Below are 24,872 nucleotides of genomic sequence, written 5' to 3'. Positions count from 1 at the left end.
ATAAACGTGAGAAAACGATATTAGCAATTTTGAAAACCCATGAGTGAAAGCAAAGGAGAATGTGTAAGAGACCAGAGGGAGGTAAACTTGTCAAATAAACAAACAAGTCAACAACAAACAGGCTTATTATTGTGGATATTTTCTACAGTATATAAGTAGCTATCTTTAATTATTTCACTGTTCAGCCTGGAACTTATGCTTTACGTTGACAAATGACCTCCTGTTTTATATATAGCTGCTCTGAAGGGCCGTCTTTCAAACACAAATGTGTATGAAAACTTTTAAGAATAGCTTAATTTCCCCACCAGAGCTTTTGATTAAAGTTTCCAAAAATCAAGTAGTGTCAAGTCATGTAGCAACTATGTTGTCATTTCAGAGTTTGCAAATTGATGGTCGGAGCACTACAGATAGCAAAAATTAGATTATTTGATGAACTTGGCGAATAAACGGCAGATAGCTTTTAGTTATAACACATGCAAGATAATAAGAGTGGGATATCAAAATTTGAATAGCCTTGACAGTGTTAAGGAAGAAAAGGATCTTGGTGTTCCTAGGCCATTGCCCCCCAGTGGCTCAGCGGCATTCTCAGCAGTTATAATTTCATTGCGTGTGTTACTAGTTAGACTGTATTTGGAATATTGTGTTCAGTCTTGAGATCCCTGCCTTTTGAAGGACATTGAATTGTTGGAAAGAGTTCAAAGGATGGCTATTAAAATAATACCTGGGATTGAAAGTTGTCAAACAAGAACTGGTTAAGACCTCTGAAATTGTTTTATCTTGAAAAAAAGAAGAATTAGAGGACATCTGATTGAGATATTTGAGATTGTTAAGAGAATTGATATTGGTGATACATCATCTCTTTTTCCTAATTAATGGTGAGAATAGTAGGACTAGGGGACACAAATATAACTTTCGGTAGGGTAGGAGTCATCTTCATCTATGGCATGTTGTTTATATAATGGGTTTCCTTGAGATGTGATTAATGCAGTAAATTTAAGGGAGTTCAAGGGAAAATTAATACATTTTTGAATGATAAGGACTGGCTTTGAGTATTAAATTTTTATCTGGAAGTTTAGTTTAGTGTATGAAAAGCCAAGATGAAGCAACATGTCCTTAAATTTTTTGCTCTGTTATTATTTATGTTATATAAACTGAAAATTACCACCCTTTTAGCTCTTCTGATGACTCAACAGTAAGCTTGAGGAGAACATTAATATTTCTTTTATTCTTGCTGTGTCAGGCCGAAGTGGGAAGGCTGCTGTTTAACAATGTTTACTTTTTTATTCTATGACTAACTTTTGGCCATATATTTCTGATTTCATTGAGAAAAACAACTAATTTATGAAATCACTGTGTTGTATTATGTGGTTGTCAGAATTTTTATATATGTATATGTGTGAGTGTGGGCGGAGGATTCTTCTACATTAGGTGTCTGGACTTGTTGGCAATGAATTCGAACAATAAACCAACAGCACGCACTCCACTTGTTTTAAAATAAAATATTCAAAACAAGATAAATGTATGTACAGTTATTTTTGTTTGTTTTTTACACTATGGGGATCACTGTTGTGTCTTAAACCCTATACAGTTCTCTTTTCATGTCAAAAGTCTACATAGGCTAATTCAATTGCTTTAGAATCCAGTTGACAAGCCAACCTATTTTTCTCTACTTTTATCACAATAGTATCGGTGAATAATTCACTAATGTTGCCTCGTGGTTACCTCAGTTGTATACTGAACTTCCAATAATTGTTTTTTCCGTCATAGTCCACACAGGCTGGTTCAGTTAGTTTAGAACACCCTTTGACAAGACAAATTATTCTCCTTATCTCTATCAGACTGTTAATCTCACTTTAAAATATCAACCATTAAGGCTATTTATTCCCACGATGGCCAACTTCACGTTTTCTAACTTTTCTCGGACTGAACTTCTCTTTCACTTGACTTAACTTTTTCTCTGCTCCCGCTCGTTTAGTGACCTACTATCTGACCTACCGTTGAATGATAACGCTATCAACATTCTTGTACAATGTGCAGTAGTACATCTATTCCCTCCATGGGCAAAACAGGTATGACCTCGATAGTATGACATAGAACAAAGACAGCTAGAACAACATCAAAACAACGACTTTCTTGGCCACATTTCATAGAAAACTGCATATACTCAGAAATAACTGATAAATTTAGAATAATACGCTATTAATATAAGAAGGCAGAAAATGCATGTTTATATATATATAACACTTCGAAAAAAAATACTTTCCCAGATATTTCATTACTTTGGTAGAAATTCTTACGCCATTTGAGGATACATCACTGTTGTATATACAAAGTGTTTAGTGTAGACATTATTATTTAATTTATTTTGTGAGTTAATATTTCATGATTGTTTAGTTTTTCATAACAAGATAATTAAAAGCAATTATTCTAAAGGCGATAGTTATGACAAGCTTGGTTATGTAATTCGGCAAGAGTTGTACGTTGTGTTTGCAATTCATTGATGTTGAGGCTGTAGACATTTCTAGAGGCTTCTGTGATAAATATATAAATAGCGGCGAACTCGATGTTACAGCCTTCCCTATGTCTGAAGAATGAAAATGTCCACTCACATGAATAGAGCTGGGTAAACGTTTAATTTAAACATTCTGGTATATGATCTCGGCCAGATCAGCTTCGAAAGAATAGTTTCAATCCGGTATAAGCAACAGTCCATCGTGCAAAGCAAATAAACACATTGTTTTTGTATTACATTATAATAAATATTGTGGTTTTGTATTTTACATTGTGTCCAGACTATTTACTTCGATCTCATGTACTCAGGTAGTTAGAGAAACACAATATTACTTCGTAATAAATATCTTGTTAAATTTTTTGTTATTATACAGGCCTATCCCTTCGTTCTAAGGAAAATCAGTTTGACCTGAACATTAAAAAATAATGAGAGCATATGTTTATTAGCAATGTAAGACAAAGAGATGCTAATAGAAAGAACCAAGTTTCAACAAAGAAACTGAATTTAGTATAAAAAAATTCAGGGGAGGCATCATATTTTTTTTCTTCTTCTTCATAAGACATATCCTCAACAGATATCTACTGCACGCTATATAACAGAAAGGTTTAGTATTATTAAAACTTTCAGATCTGCTGGAAAATTTTCTCGAAAATTGTGAAAAAAGTCTTCATATTGGATTTTTAGGAAGTTGTAAGAGTGCAAATGTTTTCCACAGTTTTTTCAGTTTATATCTTCTATTTAGGCTGAATAAATTTAGAGTATTGTAAGAGGATTATTAAAATTTTAGATTACATGCACCAGTATGTTTAAGACATTGATTTATTGTCCACTGCTTCTATAAATAAACCCAGTAGTTTATTTATATAATAATTATTTAAATTACTATCATTATTCTAAATTAATTTTGTACCTATCATACTGAATATATATTTTTATTCAGGAGACCATGACTAGGGACTACATAACTTATAACAAAAGGACCATCATTCCAGATATTTTGCACAATTTAGTAAGAAATGTTTAATTTGTGTGCATTGGTACTTCGTGCATCCTCGGTATTTATATAAATGTGATAAGTGGATTAGCTTCTAATTATTGGGAAACATTGTGGTATTCTCCAGTGCACGGATTTCCAGCAGTGTAAATGAGCATTATCAAATAAATAAAAGGTCCAACGAATATAGAATTCCAGAGTATTGTTACGTCTCCGTTTGTTAATTAACTTTCCGTAACTTCGTTCCGACGAAACTTTAGCGACACAAGTCCTTACTTAATAAAACTTGTTTATTCTTTTCGAATATAACTTTACGATACACTTAATTTCAATATTCGCGCTAAAACAAACACTATAACGAACGAACGTTAACTTATTACACAATTACACAATTCACCGATAGAAAAGACAGCTGTCTATTCTGGGACATAATGTATGAAATTACATTTATTATTCATACAAGAGAACGGGTTTAATAAACAATTAGATCCTGTTTGCTGCTAAAGTAAGGAGAAGTTATATTTCTTACTTGAGCAACTCTCTGTGTTTCCAAACTGAGATGAAAGAATAATTCGCAACACACAGGCATGTACGCGGGAGGACTTTCGCCCGAACCCCCTATTTTTGTAATCTAAAAAATTATACTTATATAGTTGTAGCGCAGCTACTTATGGTATTTAACGTTTTCTACATAGTCAACATTCTTCTGATGAAGCATTAGTATTTTTTGGCTTAAAATAATCGCCTGTTCCAGGCCCCGTAGTACTTGGTTGCTGATTGTGCTTCGCACAATCTGTTGGCTTTTGATTACACGAATTTGAACTCTCCTTTCAAACATTCTGCGTATGAGCCTGATATATATAAACTGTGTAACACGCATATATTAGCATCTTGTACTACAAGACTCTTAAATCTTATTTTATTATACATAAAACGTAATCGATTACTTATCAGAATAAAATTCAAGCTAGAGTAGTTAATTCTATCAAATAGATCATAAACCTCTATACGTCTGCAGCAATTCAAAAATTATACTAATTTTGCACATACTTGCAATTCATACTGATGAAATATATTTTTATGTTGATTTATAAAATGCGTATGCTTCAGACTTTGGTTTGAATACGTAAATAAATTAATTGAATTGTACCAAAACTTGCCATTTTCATTCCACATAATAAATAAAATGGCTTAAAATATTTAAAATAATATCTTTAAGTTATCAATATTTTTTATCATTGAAGATTAAGTTTATCAATAAATTTGTATGATTTAATATATAAATCGGTGGAAGAGAGGCTGTTTTTCGTATCACACTGGTACTTCCGGTTGGCGATGGTTGCTGACAGAATTTACAAATAAGACTGTAATTTATTTAGGAAAGTGAAAATTATCCTTTACAATTCGAAAAGGTAAGAATATATGCATGATTGAGATGATAGTCAAGTGACTTGTGTTATAATGTACAGGTTAATGAAAGAAATACAAATAATATATATCTTTGACTAAACCTATCGTAATCCTGTACAGTGTACTGCCTAGGCTACTGCCATAGTGATATTATATTTTAATATAATTTATATGTATACACATATTATAGTATTAATTCTATTGAGTATGATGGACTAATGTTGTTGTTAATGTAATATGAAATGTTTTACAGTCTGGCTGTATCTATGCCACAATTTCGATAATTGCTACTATATTAATATTATTGTTCATTTGTAATAGTACAGTACAGTATCTGTTATATGTCATAAAAAAATTTCCATTTAATTTGAAAATGAAAATAAAACTATTACTACTCTAGACTATCCCATTTTCTACTAATACTACTAACCTTTTTCAAATTACTAACCCTTATCTCTAATCTCCTCATATGGCTTTCATTGTTGCAGTTTTTACCAAGCCTCAAGGAAAACTATTCCACAGCCAGACTATTCTATTAGAAAAATAATACTACATTTAAGTAAAGCTGTGCCTGTGTTTTCCAAACATTGAATCTTCTAATCTTATTGCACATAGTGATTATGTTTGTATTGTTGATATATAGTTATGCATCTAATTATAATAGTCATATTGTTGTCAGTCAATAAGATTCATATGCTTAATTAATTTTTTTGTCCATTTTAGTGTTTTGAAATAAATAAACAATTAGTTACTCTTGAATCATAACTTTTCCTATAGTTTGTCACGGGATTTAAATAGCTTTTTTATCAGAACTGTACATACTCTACACAAGTCTTAAGTATTTATCACACCATAGAGGTTTAAAAGTATATCTATTATCTCTGACTTCCCTCAAGTTCTATGCTAAATTCTCATAAGTTATCTTTCTACTTGTAAGAACCAGTTATATATGGTTTGTTCTCTTCAAAAGCTTCCCACCCACCCCCTTTTGTAGGTTGGCCATTGGGGAGACTTGCTTTAGTGAGGTCAGCCATACATGTTACACTTGATTGAAATAAGTTTCACAAGATAGTTTTCAATTAAATTTTATGTATAACATTGACAATTTTGCTACTTTTCATAGAATCTTTAATAAGGATACTATGCAAATTGATTTTACAAATTAACATAACAGCTCTGGATCATACATAACTTTCTTTATCCATGCCTTAAGTAATCTGGTGCAAACTGTGAAAATTTTAGACATTTTGCTGCTGATTCCCACCACAGTCTCCCACGGTTAGCACAACACAGTCTTGGTCAATTTATTTGTTTACCGTCACCAAAACATGTTTGGCTTTTAATTGAAAACTCAAAGAATAGGCTCTCATAAATTTTTGAACTTTACAACTACCACCAGTAGTCCAGTATTGATGAGCTTTACCTTAACTAATTGTGTTAAACAATGTTCCCTTTAGTTTTTTCAATCCATGTGGGGAATGAATTTTTTTATGTGGACCAGTATCAATGCAATGTGCACTACCATCTTTTTTTTTGGGTGGGGTGTGTTATTTTTAGACTATCAATCCTATTGAATCATTAGGCTGCTTTGCAATGCTACCAGTTGGTTATTTGGGCTTTAAGCCTATGAACTGCCAGGATAATTAAGGCCGTCAACATGTTGAGGATGTACACGGCTGGAATAATTAAGTGTGCAACTGCACAGATTAGAGGGAACACTAGTGTCAACACGTTCTTATGAGTAATGGAAATTTTACTTCCAGAGTATCCACATTCAAATGAGAGATGGCAACTGTTTCCATGTGGCCCATTTTATGCTGTAAAATCAATGCAACTTTAAATTGCAAAGATGGTTTCTGGCACATTTGTACAATTTAACTAGTAAATATTTGTCTCATTGTGACAGTATTTCCTCATGAACATTTTCTTATCATTGTACCATCATGATTCCAATACTGATGAGTCTCATACTTGATTGTGTGTGCCCAAGAATGGGACTATTTCATGTATAGATTTTCTTCTACACTTTTGGCAGTTCTAACTCTTTCTGGACCACAGAGCACTTTTCTGGGTTTGATTTGACACCTATTGTCTCACATATCAAATTTCAATAAAAAATGATAATTTCAGTTTTCAACTCAAGAATATTTTATAATATATAGTTTTCCATTCTGCAATGTTTATTTCATACAATTTATAAAGAAAAAATTAAAAAAGCTTTAATTTCTGCTCATTTCCTTGGGGTCTTTACAAATAATTTTTTAGAATTTTTCTCACCATTCCCAAAGTATATATTTACATTGGCCAGTTCCTTGGGATTTTTACCTGTAAACAACAACACATTTATCATTGTTTTTAGAATTTTTCTCACCATCCCAAAGTATATATTTACATTTGCCAGTTCCTTGGGGTTTTTACCTGTAAACAACAACACATTTATCATTGTTTTTAGAATTTTTCTCACCATCCCAAAGTATATATTTACATTTGCCAGTTCCTTGGGGTTTTTACCTGTAAACAACAACACATTTATCATTGTTTTTAGAATTTTTCTCATCATCCCAAGGTATATGTTTACATTTGCTAGGAAAGTATTCATATCTTAAAAATATAATTATCCATGTTTTTATTTTTCAGCTATTTTATTGGTGCTTTTATTTTCACTATTTTTATGATCTCACAGATTGTGATCTGAACAACTAATAAAGAAGCTCAGCTTTGAAAACGACTACAGACAAAGTTTAAATAGTATTAAATAGAGCAGATTATAATATATTTATTTCAGTGTAGAGTGAATAACGTAGTGGGAGAATCAATTTATGGTTTCATGGAAAAGTGACTAAACCAAGCTCCTGCAGAGAACAATCTGATAGTTTTGAAAATTTGGGTCAAATCATGGATCTTGAAATTTTCTTAGTCTTTTTAGCTGTTTTAGTTGGGCAAGTAACTTACTGGGTTTTTATCTGTTCACTCAATAATAACAGATGATTAATTGTGATGGCATGTTGCATATTATCCAAACACCTAAACTATTTTAGGTTGTTAATGGTGAATAAATTACTATACATCTAAATCAGACAAATTACTAACATTTTATCACTATATGAGGCTTACTTCACTTACTTGTTTTGCTCTTTCAAGGAACACTGATGGGTCGTTAATTCGGTGAAACTAGTCTGTTGCAGAGGGAGTAGTGAATCAAAGAATATATTAGATCTCTACTCTGTCTTTAATGAAGTTCACATTTTGATGAAGAAAAGAAATTAACAAATGAATCACCATTTTTGCCAAACCTTAAACAGCATAATGAATTTCCTTACCGGAAAATTTATCAGAAAGTATATATGGGTCGTTAATGTGACTATTCACCCCTTGTGTAACATAAGGTATCGTATAGGTTGAAAATACCTCAATTAGGAAATCAAGTCCACTGGAAAAAAAAATGCTGCCATAAATGCAATAATCAAGACAACACCAGGATATATGCTTTCATCTATTCTGAAAATATTCTTCCACTTAAAGAGGCATTATTACATGAACAATGAACAAAACAAGGTTATAACTTAGATTAAGTTTTATATTGATTAAATATTTGTGGTGAAATTATAAAACTATAGGCAGCTTTCCAAGTTAAACCCGAGTCATAAACTTTCTCACATTTTCCACGTGTGATATTCAACTTTCAGAGAAAGGCAAAAGCAAATAATACTCGTATATATATATATAAAGAGAGAATATGTTATTGTTTAATGCTAGCAAAGAAGAATCTAATACTCTTTGTCAAATATATAGTAAATTTAAAATAATTTCACTCTCTCTTCCAATATTAAAACACACAATATTTCAAGGTAAAACTAAATGCTGTGTGACAGTGCATATGTGTGTGTTAGTTCTGGTTTTGAAGCACATTCAATTAAAATGTTTTATTAATTCAACTAATACAGTGTAAAATCTACTAAATAGTAAGTAATCAATATTTCCAATGATCCATGTAAAATATTAAAATATACTTTAGAACTTATTAATGGAAATTATATTTGTGATGTTTACCTACCTGTATGGTTTTTTTGGGGCCTTTCCTCGTAAAATGACGCATATATGGAAAAAAAATCGTGTGCGGCTTCTGAGATCACTTGTTAAAGCAATCCAGTAAATGATATTGTAAACTGAACAAGTTGAGGTGTTTGTGTCATTAAATATTCTAATTATCTATTAGCAATTTAATTTTTCTTTAAAACATTAATCCTTGAAATTATTCACAGAAACAAATTAAGAAAATAATAAGTTATTTTGTTGCCACCACACTTGAAGTTTATCGTGAAATTCCATGGGTTTACCGAACACTGTCACTAATGTCAAGGATTGCTCCCTCTGAAAATATTAATAAGTAAAATAACTGTATATCAGTAAAAATGTATACTAGTTGACTTACCTGTTCAACACATGGGGAAGATAAGGGGTGACAGTTACAATTGGACAGACACAAATATTTGTTAAATAATGGTTTAGATTAATAACACAGAATGATAAAGACTAGTGCTTCAATAAAATGTGGTGCGAACACAAGTTAAGAATTCTCAAAGTTGCTGGTATAACAGATATTTGAACATTAGTTTACAAATCCATCAGAATATCATATAAAACTGAGATTTTAAAGTCACATTTCAATAATTTTTTATGTATTTTTACAAATCTTCAAAGGTGTAATACCTGTAACAAAAGCCATGTACGGGTTGTAAACAATTTCTTTGTTTATCAGTCGCTGCTAAGTAACTAATCTATTAAGCTTATCAATGTGGGTAACTTGCTTTGAGCAAAAGTAGATATTAATAACAAAACTAGGTGAACTTAGCAGTTCATCTTTATTGAGATTTTTACATTTTTTTTTCCTCCTTTTAGCAAAATATATTAATTGTATTTTAAACTTTTTCTCTAGCAATAATTTGAAGCCCAGCAGCAGAAGGATGAGTTGATATTCCAGCAATCTCAGTGACATCATTTTGGCTCCTAAAGGTTATGTTAGCGTTGGCCAACTGATTCTTGGTGTAATATTTTTAAACTTATATGAATCATTTTAAACAATTTTCCAGAGACTTCTGGATGAGTGACACACTTCAAAAATATTGAACAAATATTTTAATACTATGACCAAAGTTTAGGCTATGGTACTAGTGTTGTTCATAAGAGACTTAACTTACTAGCAGTGTATGAAATGATAAATGTATGTTTGAATATGTTAAATGAACTACAAAACTGAAATGTTACTATTAGATTATTACCAAATTAAAAAAAAAGATTCATCCATCATCCTATAAAACATCAAAAATATGTATCAGTGTAATAATCTAATTTACATAAATATTAAAATTTGTTTTAAAATTTTGTTAATGGTAATTGTTTACTGTGCATTTTGTAAAACATCTATGTTCAACTAGTAAAACAAGAAACTTTGTCAATAATACCCTGATCCAATTCATGTACTTTCTAATATCTTGAAGTAAATGAATTTGAATTTCAGTCATCATTGTGCTTTATAACATACAAGACTGTCAGTATACTTAACTTGCAGATACTCGATTAAATAAAAAAAAAGCCTTAAAATCTTGCTTTCCTAATATTCTTTGATGGTGTTTGAGGCCAAAGTCTTTTAGAAATTATAATGTAACTGATAACATTTGATAAATTGGAAGATTGTGTATAGCATATTTAAGTAAGTATAATGACTCATGAATATGTGTTAGAATATCTTTGCATGTAATAAAAGTATGATCTATACTATTTTAGATCACAACATTATTTCTGAAGAATTGTATTCTGCATATTAAAGCATCATTAGCACTTGCTATTGGTCACAAGCCCTGATGATGGAAATTCACAGTTTTAGTGTAGAGCCTATAACCTGTCATGCATGGAACAAGGACAGAACTCGTGAGTATATTATTAAGTATTACTAGACGATTGCATGAATGAACTGCTAGAAAATAGCATAGACGAAAATATTTAATTGCTTTGAACCTAAAATACACTGCCCTCCAATAAAAGTAGGACCAATTTGAGGGATAAATTCAGCACACAAACACAAAGAAAATACAATTCCATAGTTAACTTATGACTTTTGTATATGTGATGGCCTTGATCTTTTAGTAGATATAATCTTTTATACCTTAGTCCTTGGTACACATGCTGATACACATAAACTACTGTATTGTTACATTTGCTATGGGGTTTTCAATCATTACTGGATTCGGAGCTTGGGCCCATAGGAGTGGGGATTTTCTGTATTTCATGTGCCAGTTTTGGTATTTTCTACTTCTTTAAAATCTTAAATACATTGCTAAGGGTCTTAAAAAGTCTTAAGTCAGTTACAAACCAAAATGAAATGTTTACACTCTCAGTGGACATGCATATATAATAGTAATAGAACATTTCATGTTAGTAGATGAGAAACACGTGATTGTTAAGCACATTGGTATTCATTGTAAGTCCATTAAAAGTTGAAAAAATATCTTAAAAATAGTATTTGAATCATTCTATTTTATCAACATTTTTATCTTTTGGTCAATTTGCTGTAATAATAGGTCTTTGCATTTTCCAAGAACTGGTCTTAAAAGGTCTTAAATTTAATTAGGTGACAGCTGTATCATGTATTTATAAATGTACAACCTGTGGGCAGCAAAGAGAAACTGAACTTTTTCTGTGTCACAAAAGTTTCTAGTGCTTGTATAAACTAAGGAATTAAATAAGTACTTTGAACTTTTCAGTGAAGAGATAGGCCATCGAGTCTTGAATATCTATACTTGAGCCATAAATGTGGTGATAACTATGATACAGAAAATCTTATCTAGTTGCATTTAAAGATAAATGTGCATTTAAATTTGAAACTTTTTTTTGTGAGCAGAGTTAGCACTATCCCCTAACAACAACGAAGTACACATTTTTGAAAGAGACGGAAGCAAGTGGTTACTAAAAGATGTGTTGACACAACACGATCTTCGAATAACCAGCATTGACTGGGCACCCAACACGAACCGCATTGTCACATGTTCAGCCGTAAGTTCAGTCACACACTTCTAAGCTATAAGTTTATTTATTTTCTGCCAAGCTCTTGTTCAGAATAATATTTGTAAGCAGTAATGAACATTTTAGAATTTATCTCGTGCATTAACCATAATCCTATGGTCAAGTACATTCTATATAATGTCAAAGTCTAAAGAATTTTGAAGTATTTATTGATAAATGGTTTTAACAGAATGTATTATGGTATTCTTAAATACTGAAATTAATAGCGGAAAAAAACAAGCTTTAAGTATGAAAATAGGTAGAAACGTTGTATTGGCTGTAAGTAGGCTTCTGAGTTGCAATTATCAAAACATAAAACTGTCTGATCAACTCATGTTTTTTTTTAATGTCTACAGGATAGAAATGCTTATGTTTGGACACAAGTTGATGGAAAATGGAAACCAACCTTAGTACTTCTAAGAATCAATAGAGCTGCCACCTGTGTACGGTGGTCTCCACTAGGTAATTTTTAGGTTTAAAATAGCCACCACCTTGCATAAAAAGTTTTATTATGAAAGGTGCACAAGTAAAAGTAGCATCCCTTACAGTTGTGACTTTCAGTTCCAAGCTAGTAAGACAAGGTGCACAAGTAACAGTAGCATCCCTTACAGTTTGTGACTTTCAGTTCCAAGCTAGTAAGACAAGGTGCACAAGTAACAGTAGCATCCCTTACAGTTTGTGACTTTCAGTTCCAAGCTAGTAAGACAAGGTGCACAAGTAACAGTAGCATCCCTTACAGTTTGTGACTTTCAGTTCCCAAACTAGTGGGACAATTTGAATGTATTTTAATTGAAGATCTTTACCATTTTTAGTGATCAATGTAAGTTAAAAGTATAATCAAATACTTTGTATGAAGTGTTTGAATTACACTATACGTATAATCCAGTAGGGTGTTATTTGGGTGCCAGGAGAAAACGAAAACGAATTCAACTTCCTTCTTGTGTAACAAAATTATGTATGATACACCACTCTCTTAATAAAGTGTTATGGACTGTTCTGAAATATCACTTTAGTGCTCAAATCAATTTTATCTACTATTGAAAGTGGTTGAACTCTGTAGAATTAGCTAAGTAGTAATGTAGATATTGTTTTTGTTTGAGAAGAGGGATTAAGTCTCTTAAGAAACCAGCAGAGACACTTGTATGTCTTTCTTTTAATTGACAGATTACTTTTCTTGGCAAAGAACTCTCTATTGGTAAAGATTTAATGCAGAATTTTATAAGAGTTTTTTTTTTTCCTTTGAGATCATTCTGCATAACCTACTTGATGACTCGTATAAGATAAGTTATTCATATTGCAAACTTGATGTCTTTGTAATACTTGTGTACTTCCTTGTTTTCTGTTCATACTTTTTGTTTTACTACTATTATGTGGCTTTGCTACTCGATAAATGTTAGGAGTTTATCTTCTTATGTAGTTTTCATGTGTTTAAGACCTCCAGTCTGGAACTAATGGCGTGGGTTTGTGTTTAACGTATCTCCACCTACCCATACCTTGTAGGCTGCCTTCTTGTGTGTTTGAAAGTATTTGAGTTATTGACAGTGACAACCTCAACATGATCAGGTCTAAATTCAGCTGTTTTAACAGATATTGTGACCATCGAGATTTTAAACTTAATGTGATTTTTTAAAGGTAAAATTGTGTATTATAAGAAGGCATAATGTTCGAAGGACTTCAGTCAAATCTGTTTTCTGTATCCTTGTAACTTGCAGTTGCAAATAACATGAAACAAGTTTGTACTATTAGCTCCTAACAAACCACTTCAAGTGGTTTGTCATGGTTGTACACACTCTGATCGAGTAAAACTATCATAGCAATTGGTTTAGAAGATGGCCTTTATTAACATATACAGTATTTATAAATTTCACGTATAGTGTTTGTTGTATTACAATACACTTTTTTAACTAGTGTTTGAAGATAATGCATAAAAAGGAATAAAATCCATTTAATACAATTTGTTGAAAGTGGGAATCTTTTACGTGTCAAGTATTGGCGATCCTCTTCAGTTTTTCCTCGTGTATTGAAGCTACTCTGCTCTGAAAGTTATGTAGTGATTATTTGCTTTTCATTCAGTGCTGCTTGTGGTTTGTTGTTACTGCTTGAAAGTGTTCCTGTTTTTTGTTACTTTCCACTGAAAGTACTTGAATCTATGTATAACCTGATTTAAGAATTATATAGGTCATAATTATGGGTATATATATACACACTGTTTTTGTTTTGTTACATGAACTGTATAATTGTTTTCATGTTGAAAAACATGACGGTCATTTGTTGTCTTAATAAAAGTAGCCTTACGTTATACGTAGATTCTTGTTTGTAACTGTATGTCTTACATTAACAGAAAATAAGTTTGCAGTAGGCAGCGGAGCTCGGCTGATATCCGTGTGTTATTTTGAGGAAGACAATGATTGGTGGGTGAGCAAGCACATCAAGAAGCCAATTAGATCAACGGTCACAAGGTCTGAGATTGTAGTATTTTGTTTTAAGCAAAATTACCTTGCTGTAATGGATTAAAAAATTTTACAAAACACTTAAATCACTAAATGAGGTATTATTTGAAATATAATTTTCTGTATACTTATCATCAAGATTTGTTGTTGTTTTTTTTGTATTGATGCAATAATACTTGTTTTCAAAGCACCATGTTATAGGATTAGCTTTCCTACTGCAGTACCTGTTACAAAGCACCATGTTATAGGCTTAGTATTCCTACTGCAGTACATATTTCAAGGCCCAGCATGGCCTGGTGGTTAGGATGCTCGACTTGCAATCTGCAGGTCACAGGTTCGAAACCCCATCACTCTGAACTTGCTCGCCTTTTCAGCTAATGGGAGCCTTACAATGTGTCAGTCAGTCTCACTGTTCTTTGGTAAAAGAGTTGCTCAAGAGATGGCGGTGGGTGGTGTTGACTAGCTGCCTTACCTCTAGTCTATAGCTGCTAAATTAGGACAGCTATTTCAGATAGCCTTTGTGTAGCTTTGCACGAAATTCAAAATAAACATAGAAAAAAAAAACCTGTTTCAAAACACCTTGTTATACGTTGATCATCAGTAGTATATGTGCTTCATAGTTGTACTTTTTATACACAGCTAAGTGGGTTATCAACATTGACATAGCACATATATGAACAAGAACATACCATTATTTCAGCACAGGCAAGTATAAGATTGAGATGCCTATCAGCGAGTAACCTTGAAATGTTTACCAGTAATTAATAGCCTTTAAACATGATGAATTTATCATGTTAATTAAAACAAACATCTTTAAAGAAACGGGTAATTAATGAAGACGGTCAGGAGTATTAAGTAGTATATTAAATTCCGTGTAAAGTACAGCTTGGTAAATATTTTGTGTAATCTTTACATATTTGCAGAAACAACTGATGATTAAATGTTGAATAAAGGTGAACAACAATGTAACGATTAATTTTTTTGTGATGTAAAGGACCGTGAGTGTTATTGTAACAGGTGTGCTGTAAATGACCAATGAATCCCATTTTATTGTCACTAACTGTGTCAATTATTCTCAGTTAGATGCCAAAAAGTCTAAGCTTAAGCCTTGTGTGTTTCCTTGTGCTTAAGATCAGCATAAAATTAAAACACCATAGAGCCTTTAAAACTAACAAAAAGTTATATTGTATATATGTAATTCTAATAGAAAACTAACTTAATATATTGCAATTATATTAATCCATTTAACTAATTCAGCCCATTTGACTTTCAAATATGCAATACCTGAACATAAATCTATACCTCCCAAAGAAAGGAAAGTTTTAAACAATGTGCCTCCTGGTGGCCCAGCTGTAAGCATGAGGGCTGGTAACTCTAAAATTCAGAGCTCTACCTGGCATAGATAGCTTTGTGCTTTACAAAAAAAAAATATTTAATGAATTATATTAAAGGGACAATGGTTCTTAAAAATATATATCGGTTGTTATGTGGTTTCTTTTTAAACATAACTTTTCATAAAATGTTCTATAAATAATTCTTTTCTGTTCCGTAGTAAGTCTTTTTTTTTGTAATTTGTAAAATACAGTCAAGTATAGAATTTCAAATCTAGAAACTTTCTTTTCCTGCCCTTGTAGTATTGACTGGCACCCAAATAATATTTTATTAGCTTGTGGATCAACAGACTTTAAAGCTAGGTAAGATTCCATTATCTATCTATCAAAACATAATAGAAAAAGTAACAGTTAACTTTAGTTATTTTGTTGTTTACAAAGACAGAAAAGAACAAGTCACGGTAAACTTTGGTTATTTTGTTGTTTACAAAGACAGAAAAGAACAAGTCACAGTAAACTTTGGTTATTTTGTTGTTTACAAAGACAGAAAAGAACAAGTCACAGTAAACTTTGGTTATTTTGTTGTTTACAAAGACAGAAAAGAACAAGTCACAGTAAACTTTGGTTATTTTGTTGTTTACAAAGACAGAAAAGAACAAGTCACAGTAAACTTTGGTTATTTTGTTGTTTACAAAGACAGAAAAGAACAAGTCATGGTAAACTTTGGTTATTTTGTTGTTTACAAGACAAAAAAGAACAAGTAACAGTTAACTTTGGATATTTGGCTGTTTACAAGACATAAAAGAACAAGTAACAGTTAACTTTGGACATTTGGCTGTTTACAAGACATAAAAGAACAATTAACAGTTAACTCTGGATATTTGGCTGTTTACAAGACATAAAAGAACAAGTAACAGTTAACTTTGGACATTTGGCTGTTTACAAGAGATAAAAGAACAAGTAACAGTTAACTTTGGACATTTGACTGTTTACAAGAGATAAAAGAACATGTAACAGTTTGGATATTTGGCTGTTTACAAGACAGAATAAATAACAGTTAAATACCAGTCTTATATAAGGTTTGGTACTGGGAACAGTTTTAGAAAGTTGTATGTACAAAGTCATGAATCTAATGCTTTGAGAAACATATAAAATATAAATAACATCTTAAAAGAAGTTAAACCTTTGCCTTTGACTCTTCCAAATTTCTTTGTAACTATTATAAGATCAATGTCAGTTCTTACTTGCATGAACTCTCCTTTTTGGTTCTTGCTGGTTATAAGTTATCAGAATATTTTTATACCGACTCACAACACATGAGTTGGTCTTATTGTATATTTTGTCATTCTATTCAAGTTCAAACAAATGTGTGAAATATTCATAATTTACTTCTCTACAGTCAGATTTTCAGAATTGTTAAAATTCCTTATCTTGTTTACAGCATCTCACTTTGTTTGTTTTTTTTTCATTAACCATTCCTCAAACTTAGATATGAAATACGTTGATTCTGAAATTTTTACTCACATTTATTCAAAATAATTGTGTTTATTCCTTTCTGTATAGAATTTTTTCAGCATATATTAAAGAAATAGAAAAGAAACCAGAACCAACTCCTTGGGGAGCTAAAATGCCGCTTGGTAATATGATGGCAGAATTTTCAAGTGGGGGAAGTAAGTCATATTTTTTGTACGTATTTTAACTGTTTGTAAAGTTAAAAAAATATATAAATTGTATTTCAGGTGATGTAGGAAAATGTTGCATAGTATTGATTCACAGTTACTTGTCACATTATTGTTTGAAAAGATGTTAGTAGCTCAGAAGTTAACGTGACCTGTAATTTAACATAATATTAATATCATCTATGTATGTTTATTGTCTCTTTAGGTGGCTGGGTTCATAGTGTTAGTTTTTCAGCTGATGGGAACAGGCTGGCATGGGTGGGCCACAATAGCAGTATCTCGGTAGTTGATGCAACAAGGGAACTAGGGTGAGTATTGATGTTCATATAATATTACGTTGCATGAAAGGATGGTATAAACAAAGTTGTACTTGCTATTGTAGTAATAGTACGTTGCATGAAAGGATGGTATAAACAAAGTTATACTTGCTATTGTAGTAATAGTACATTGCACAAAAGGATGGTATAAACAAAGTTATACTTGCTATTGTAGTAATAGTACGTTGCACAAAAGAATGGTATAAACAAAGTTATACTTGCTATTGTAGTAATGGTACGTTGCATGAAAGGATGGTATAAACAAAGTTATACTTGCTATTGTAGTAATAGTACATTGCACAAAAGAATGGTATAAACAAAGTTATACTTGCTATTGTAGTAATAGTACATTGCACAAAAGAATGGTATAAACAAAGTTATACTTGCTATTGTAGTAATGGTACGTTGCATGAAAGGATGGTATAAACAAAGTTATACTTGCTATTGTAGTAATATTACGTTGCATGAAAGAATGGTATAAACAAAGTTATACTTGCTATTGTAGTAATAGTACGTTGCATGAAAGGATGGTATAAACAAAGTTATACTTGCTATTGTAGTAATAGTACGTTGCATGAAAGTCATGATTTATAACAAATAGTATGGTTGATACCGAGTGCTCTGAAGTTATTATCCTTTAAAATTATAGTTTATCATCATGTATTTAAAAATTATATTACTTGTTTATTGTAATGTATTAAAATAATCCCTGTTTATATGCACATCATTCATTACAGTCAAAAATCTGTCTAGTATTCTTGTCATTTTATTTTTACATTATAACAAGAATTTATTACTATTAAAAATACTACAATAGCAAGTAAAACTTTGTTTATACTATTCTTTTGTGCAATGTACTATTACTACAATAGCAAGTATAATTTTGTTTATACCATCCAAATACATATTACATAAAAATATGTTATTAAGTTAGAAGGTGTGAGTTTATCAATAAATCACCCTTCATGTTATAATGTTCAGTGTTATAATCTCTAATCGGTGCAGTGTTTAAGAAAAAAATGTCTTTTCCCATCTGATATATTTGCTAATTGCTAAGCAGTACTCTTCGCCTATAGAAGCCCCCCAGTGGCTCGGTGGTAAGTCTCTGGATTTATGATGTTAAACGTTTGTATTTCAGTATGTATGGTGGACACAGCTCAAATACCTCATTATGTAGCTCAAAAAAACATTGTCATATTGGTAACATCAGTTCTGTAATGTTTTTTTTTAACCCCTATATAATCCGTGGAAGGGTTTTTACATTACCAGAATTGAAGTAAATGTATGGGTGGAGATGATAAAGGGTTAATATACATTTTTCTTAAATTTAACATATTTTTTTGAATTAATGAAATGGTAAAATCTCTTTTTTTTCCTTATCATTGAAAGGTTTTCCTCTATAAAGACGCAGTTCCTTCCATACCTGACATGTTTGTGGGCTTCACCGACTACAATTTTAGCTGCTGTAAGGTTATGTAATTTATTTATTATGTTTGGTTATAGTAGTATATAACTCTGAGCAACAAGTCTTACAGCAATATCTGTAGGTCTTTGTTTTGTAATGTAACAAATGTATTGCAGGCCTGAAATCTTTACCAAGTACACTTAATTCAAAGAGTACTTAGGATGTATACAGCATTCTCAGTTATAAATTTGCATGAAAAGTAATGTTTATTTCTAATTACTGCATCTACTTACATGAAGTATATGACATTAACTCTTACGTTATATATGTTTTTACGTCTTACCTATGCATTTCTGTCAAATTTTGTGATTTAATTCCTACTGTTAAACTGAACTGTGGAGCCAGATGGTCCTCCATATCACCAGTATGCATTTGGAAGAAAGTCACGTTTTCATCTTTAGTATGTATTTTTAATATAATTGTTTTTATTGCGGCTCTTAATGATATTACAGGGAAATTTCCAACTTTTTTTTTTTAAAATTGGCCAGGATAAATTCTGAACATTATCTCTTTTTCAGTACTTCTATTCTAGTTTGTAGTGATGAGAGAGACATGTCGGATAACACTGACATTTTATTTTGGCATATAAATTGAATTCAACAAGTCTTTACAACTACCTTGTGCTTCCTTTCTTTCTTCCTTATTCCAAGATTACATTGAGCTGTGATGAAAATATTGGTTTTCTCCCCTAAGCAGGCTGTTATATTCTTAAATTGCTCTTTAGTGGTTAGGTATGATTAAGATGTAAGTAGGATTAGGTTACTTAAGTTAGCCTAGTGTATAAGAGAAGGTTAAATAATTCCATGATAATTGTAGGAAATAAGGAAGATTGTTATGAAAGGAACAGAGAATTTTAATAAAATGCATGTCTTTAATTCGTTTGAGAGATGATGGATATTTTAGTTCTTTAGAGGTTAATGCAAGGACTAATTTTATCTTTTTAATATAAACTTGTTTTATATCAGTTGAAAAAAATTTAAGAATATTGAAATGTTCAGGTTTAACTTGCTGTATATTTAAACACTTTGAGGTTTAACAAAAAAATTCCTAATTTTCTCTCTCTACTTTCTGAAGTAATAACTCACATAATTAGTATCCACAGATATATTTTGGGAATATTAAAGAAAATAACTTTTTGTATATTCTGTTCTGATTTCGCCCCCCAGTGGCACAGCGGTATGTCTACGGACTTTCAACGCTAGAAACCGGGTTTCGATACCCGTGGTGGGCAGAGCACAGATAGCCCTTGTGTAGCTTTGTGCATAATTCAAACAAACAAACTGTTCTGATTTCATGAAGATTTATGTATGCAGTTTAGTTTGTTTGTATTTAAAACTTTTTACGTGGGAGTGCAGGGTAAATAAAATCACATGATTGATACAGTGATGCTACATTTTTTGATGAAACATGACATAATCAATCAAGTGTCATTGTTGTTTATTTTTCTTGAGTTCTGGACAAATAACTATTATGAATTTTTTTTTACCATTAGTTACAAAGTAATTGTATTTCTTTATTCTTGCTAAGTAGCTATGCTGTCATATTTGGTATGAACTAAAAATGATACAAATTTTAAACAATCCATATTTTGCATTAAACCTGTTGTAAATGTTTCTTTTTCTATTGCCGTTAAATCTGCAGTGTATCTTTTTCTTTGACCACCTTTTTTCAAAAACAAACCTTTCAAATACATATACTAAAATACAAATAATATTTGGCCACCTGGAACAGTAATAAATGGCATAGAAACTCTTTGGATAAAGAAGAAAATAGATGTAAAGGGCTCTAGCTGTAGCAATTAATGAATATTCCTCTAGTTGAATGCTAAATGAGAAATGACCTAAAAGCTAAACAGTTAAGTTGGAGAAATTAATCATGGCTCTTGAAGGTTGTTTAATTTATTTGAGATGTCACTAACACTAGAATTATAGACCTGTTCCTAGTAGAGGTGAAGGAAGTTTTAAGAATGTGTTAAAAACTATCTTGCTTCAATTTTGACATGAAATTAAAGTTTAAGTTCGTTTTATATGTTTAAAAGTATTGTATTATTTCATGTTTGAAAAATATCAGAATCTAGAACTGAATGTGATATTGCCACAAACTAAAATACACTTTTCAAAATGTGAAACTAGCAAAAAGTATCGTTACACCCTTTTGCACATGTATAAGTGTGTGTGTGTGTGTCTGCAAGATGTCTTTGAAAAGCTGCGTATCGTGTGTGAAATAAATTAGTAGTATGCTTTGATTTCAAATTTTTTTTTTAATTCCTGTAAACTCCCAGTGGAGCATAGGGTCGTAACAACACCTCGCCAACGGTGGGTGTGGTTGCAGTTACTTGTTTTTTTACGGGGTGGAGTTGCTAGCCCCGCGACCAACCCCCCCCCCCCCTTCTCATCCTGGACTTGGGACGAGGCAAAGGCGGAGGTTGGCATGTTTGGTGTGATGGAGATTCGAACCCGCGACCCTCAGATTATGAGTCGAGCGCCCTAACCACCTGGCCATGCCGGCCCTACCTTTGACAATTAGCTCCACTTAATTCTTTCAAAGAAAAAGTAGTTCTCATAAGTTATGCAGTATTACTTAATTCATTCTTATGCAAAATATAGAGCTACATGAATGCTTATCACCTTTCTGTTCACATGTTGATCATGTGGTCGTAAATTATTCAGAATAATATGATTTCATAAAATTTCTTCCTTATTGATTTTTCATAAATATAACTTTTAAATTCACAAATGCTAATCCTGAATCGTTCTTGGCCAGCTTGGTTTTATTCTTTATACCTAATATACACTAAAAATCAAATTTTATGTAATATATCATTCACTGATTTATGTTAAAATGGTCCGGGCATGACCTAGTGGTTAGTTAATGTGTTAATCCATGAGTTCGTGTTACGTAGCTTATTGTTGCAAGAACATGTTTCTGACTTTGGGACGATAGGTGTACTATGAATGACGGTTAAATAACACTGTTTGGTCTGATAAGAGTAGCACGAGAGTTATTGGTCGATGTTGTTAACTAAGTAACTGCCTTCCCTCAGGTCTGTCAATCCAAAGTTTAGAGATGGATTTATTTTACAATTCTATCAAGAAATCTAAGAATGCCAGAAACCTGTGTATCCATACGATTTCAAACTGTTCCAGCTGTGTCAAATTTTCCTCACCTTCATCATTTTTGGTTAATATGTTGGACCACACCCATGCATGTGGTCAATACTCACTGGTTATTCCTGTTGGTCATCTTTTCCCTTATTATATTTTCTAAAAGTGAATGACCACAAAGACAGACCTTTGACTTGAGTCCATATTTATTCAAATGGATCATTATGGCATACGAAAATATAAAAACATTTTGGATGAGTATAATTTCATTGGGTAAAACAATATTCCAAGCTAGAACTTTTTATTCATTATGAATACATGTTATGCTCTATAATAGTATAAATTGTTCCCTTTTGTTAAATAAAATGACTAGAATTGTTGAACGCGTAGGATTAAACTATACACATTAAAACCCTTCTTAGCAGTGACGATATTAATTTATTTTAGATTTAAGCAATTTTTAAGTAATTGCTGATGTTGTAAAAATATTGATGTGAATGATAATTAAGTTATTTGTGCTGTTGTATATGCTCAAAATGAGTGTTTTTTTTGTACAAATTTGTCTTGTACTTACACTAAAGGCGTTATATTATAATTATGCTGAAGAAACGGTTGGTTTACTGATTGTTCAGTTTTTCTTGTTTTTTTTTTAAAATAGTCTTCTAATTTCTGTTTCCAAAGACAGTATTTCATATCAAAAATACATATCTGTTTGTTTAATTTCTATCTGATTAGGGCTATGACTGTTGTCCTATGCTGTTTCGATGTGACAGTGAAATTCAGTTGAGATTTGTTGACAAATTGGACAAGTCTCAAAAGCAGGAAGTAGATGGATTTAGGTAAGATATTTGCCATCTGTATTATTGTTTTAGTGTAAAATAATATGTTCGGTTTATGTGCATTCTTAAAATTTTTGTAAATTATTCATTGCAGTAGTAATAAATCAGTATCAATATAATTAATGTGATACAGGCCTGGCTCCAGCTTCCCTCCCTTTGGGGGGGGGGCAGTGGAGCTTTCTTAACTTTTCTTAACAATTTAAAAAAAATCATACTGTTTTTAAAATTGATAATATGATTTTTTAAATCACTGTGAGAAAGAACTTGGGTGAACTACAGTAAAATTTGGGGGGTGCAGTGATAATAAACAAAGCATTATTCTGTGTCTTGCAGCGCCATGAGAAAGTTCCGAAACATGGACATGCGTGGTGTAAACGATAACATCAGTGACACTATTTTAGATAGTGTACATCAAAATGCAGTGACACATATAACTATCTATTCTGGAAACAAAACGGGAATTACAAAGTTCTGCACAACCGGTGTGGACGGTAAAATGGTCATTTGGGACATGAAGGTTGGTACATGCTTATTTGAACTTTTAAATCTTACAGTTTTTAATTCAATTACTGGTCAAAATTTATGTGTAAAAATTGTGTACTTTATATATGTATTTTAATTATCAAAAGTTTTAGACCCATTTTATTTAAGTTAATGCCTCTAACATATTTGAAAGAGATCTTTAAAAAAAAAGTAATGAGGCAAATGTTTTTTATGTTAGCTAAACACAAAGAACATTTTATCTTCACTCCTATACCATTCTCTCTCTCTCTCTCGTTTAACGAGTATTTATTATAAAGTGAACTGCTTGTGAATATTGAAGAGGAGAACTGGAATTTTCAGTATTATCAGACAAAATGGTAGTTTTGTAGTAAAAAAAGGAAAAGAAGAAATAAAACAACTGTTGTCTTATCTGTTCATGTGATTTATGCACAAAATATGCATGCTTATTAATTTGTTTCCAGAATTACAAACGTTTTTCTTTATCCTGAACCACTAGAACATGTCTGCAAAACTCCATCATTTACTTTTAATTCTTGAGCCATGTAAAATTTTTCAAAAAATTTAAAGCTCTTCGTTACCCCCCTATTTTTGTCCAGCATTTAAAAAAAATTGAATTCAAGTATTCTTTTTTTCTTAGTGTTATAAATGTAAACAGGAAAGTTCAGTGGGCACACTTGTAAAGTTTGACTATTAAAAAATGTAAAATCTTGGATTTCAGAACAAGTGCTAGTTGATCTTATATTTTGGAACAGATACATAAGAATGGAAAAACTTATGCATTAAACAGCATAAAAATGATAATGTTAATAAGACCATTAGACATCAATAGCAAATATTAAACTAATAACTAGTAAAAGTCTTAAAACCTTTTTTTTCTTTTTTTCAATTATTGAGCTGACAGTTTATTCCCAGCAATGGTACTTAACCAATTGTAAACCAAAGACTACACTGGTCTTGAATAAAAAATTGCATCTATGCATCTCTTTTCATGATGATTTTTATTATTTTTTTATGCGTTATAACAAAACAATTTGTTGGAAATAGCTTAATTTTTCTTCATCTTCACAATTTTGTTTATTTTCCAACTAGGATTAGATTATTTTTGTAACAAGTTTTAACAAATCTCTTACCAATGGCTATTTTTTGAAAAGCTACAATTGAATAGTCTTTTGTCATTCAGTATTGAGTGTCACTAAAACTTATGGGTT

The 24,872-nt window shown here is 31.4% G+C and overlaps 1 protein-coding gene across 2 annotated transcripts in view; it reads left to right on the top strand.

The window, feature by feature from the left end:
- The first annotated feature begins 4,783 nt into the window (after window positions 1-4,783).
- Window positions 4,784-24,872, top strand: part of LOC106463140 (actin-related protein 2/3 complex subunit 1A-like) — a 22,442-nt gene continuing 2,353 nt past the window's right edge. The window contains exons 1-12 of one of the 2 annotated variants that reach the window (XM_013923122.2): window positions 4,784-4,918; window positions 9,853-9,929; window positions 10,701-10,844; window positions 11,815-11,966; window positions 12,332-12,437; window positions 14,317-14,434; window positions 16,060-16,119; window positions 17,320-17,426; window positions 17,641-17,743; window positions 19,142-19,217; window positions 23,057-23,160; window positions 23,494-23,677. In XM_013923122.2, the coding sequence (XP_013778576.1) occupies window positions 10,778-10,844; window positions 11,815-11,966; window positions 12,332-12,437; window positions 14,317-14,434; window positions 16,060-16,119; window positions 17,320-17,426; window positions 17,641-17,743; window positions 19,142-19,217; window positions 23,057-23,160; window positions 23,494-23,677 (1,077 nt within the window). In that variant the 5' untranslated portion in view covers window positions 4,784-4,918; window positions 9,853-9,929; window positions 10,701-10,777. Of the gene's footprint in view, window positions 4,919-9,852; window positions 9,962-10,700; window positions 10,845-11,814; window positions 11,967-12,331; window positions 12,438-14,316; window positions 14,435-16,059; window positions 16,120-17,319; window positions 17,427-17,640; window positions 17,744-19,141; window positions 19,218-23,056; window positions 23,161-23,493; window positions 23,678-24,872 lie in introns of both variants that reach the window. The other variant, XM_013923123.2, reaches the window with a different exon arrangement.

Source organism: Limulus polyphemus, unplaced genomic scaffold (genome assembly GCF_000517525.1).
Source record: "Limulus polyphemus unplaced genomic scaffold, Limulus_polyphemus-2.1.2 Scaffold1332, whole genome shotgun sequence".
NCBI classification, from domain to species: domain Eukaryota; kingdom Metazoa; phylum Arthropoda; class Merostomata; order Xiphosura; family Limulidae; genus Limulus; species Limulus polyphemus.
Note: the sequence above shows the minus strand (reverse complement) of the source record. Positions and strands in the feature narration are given on the sequence as shown.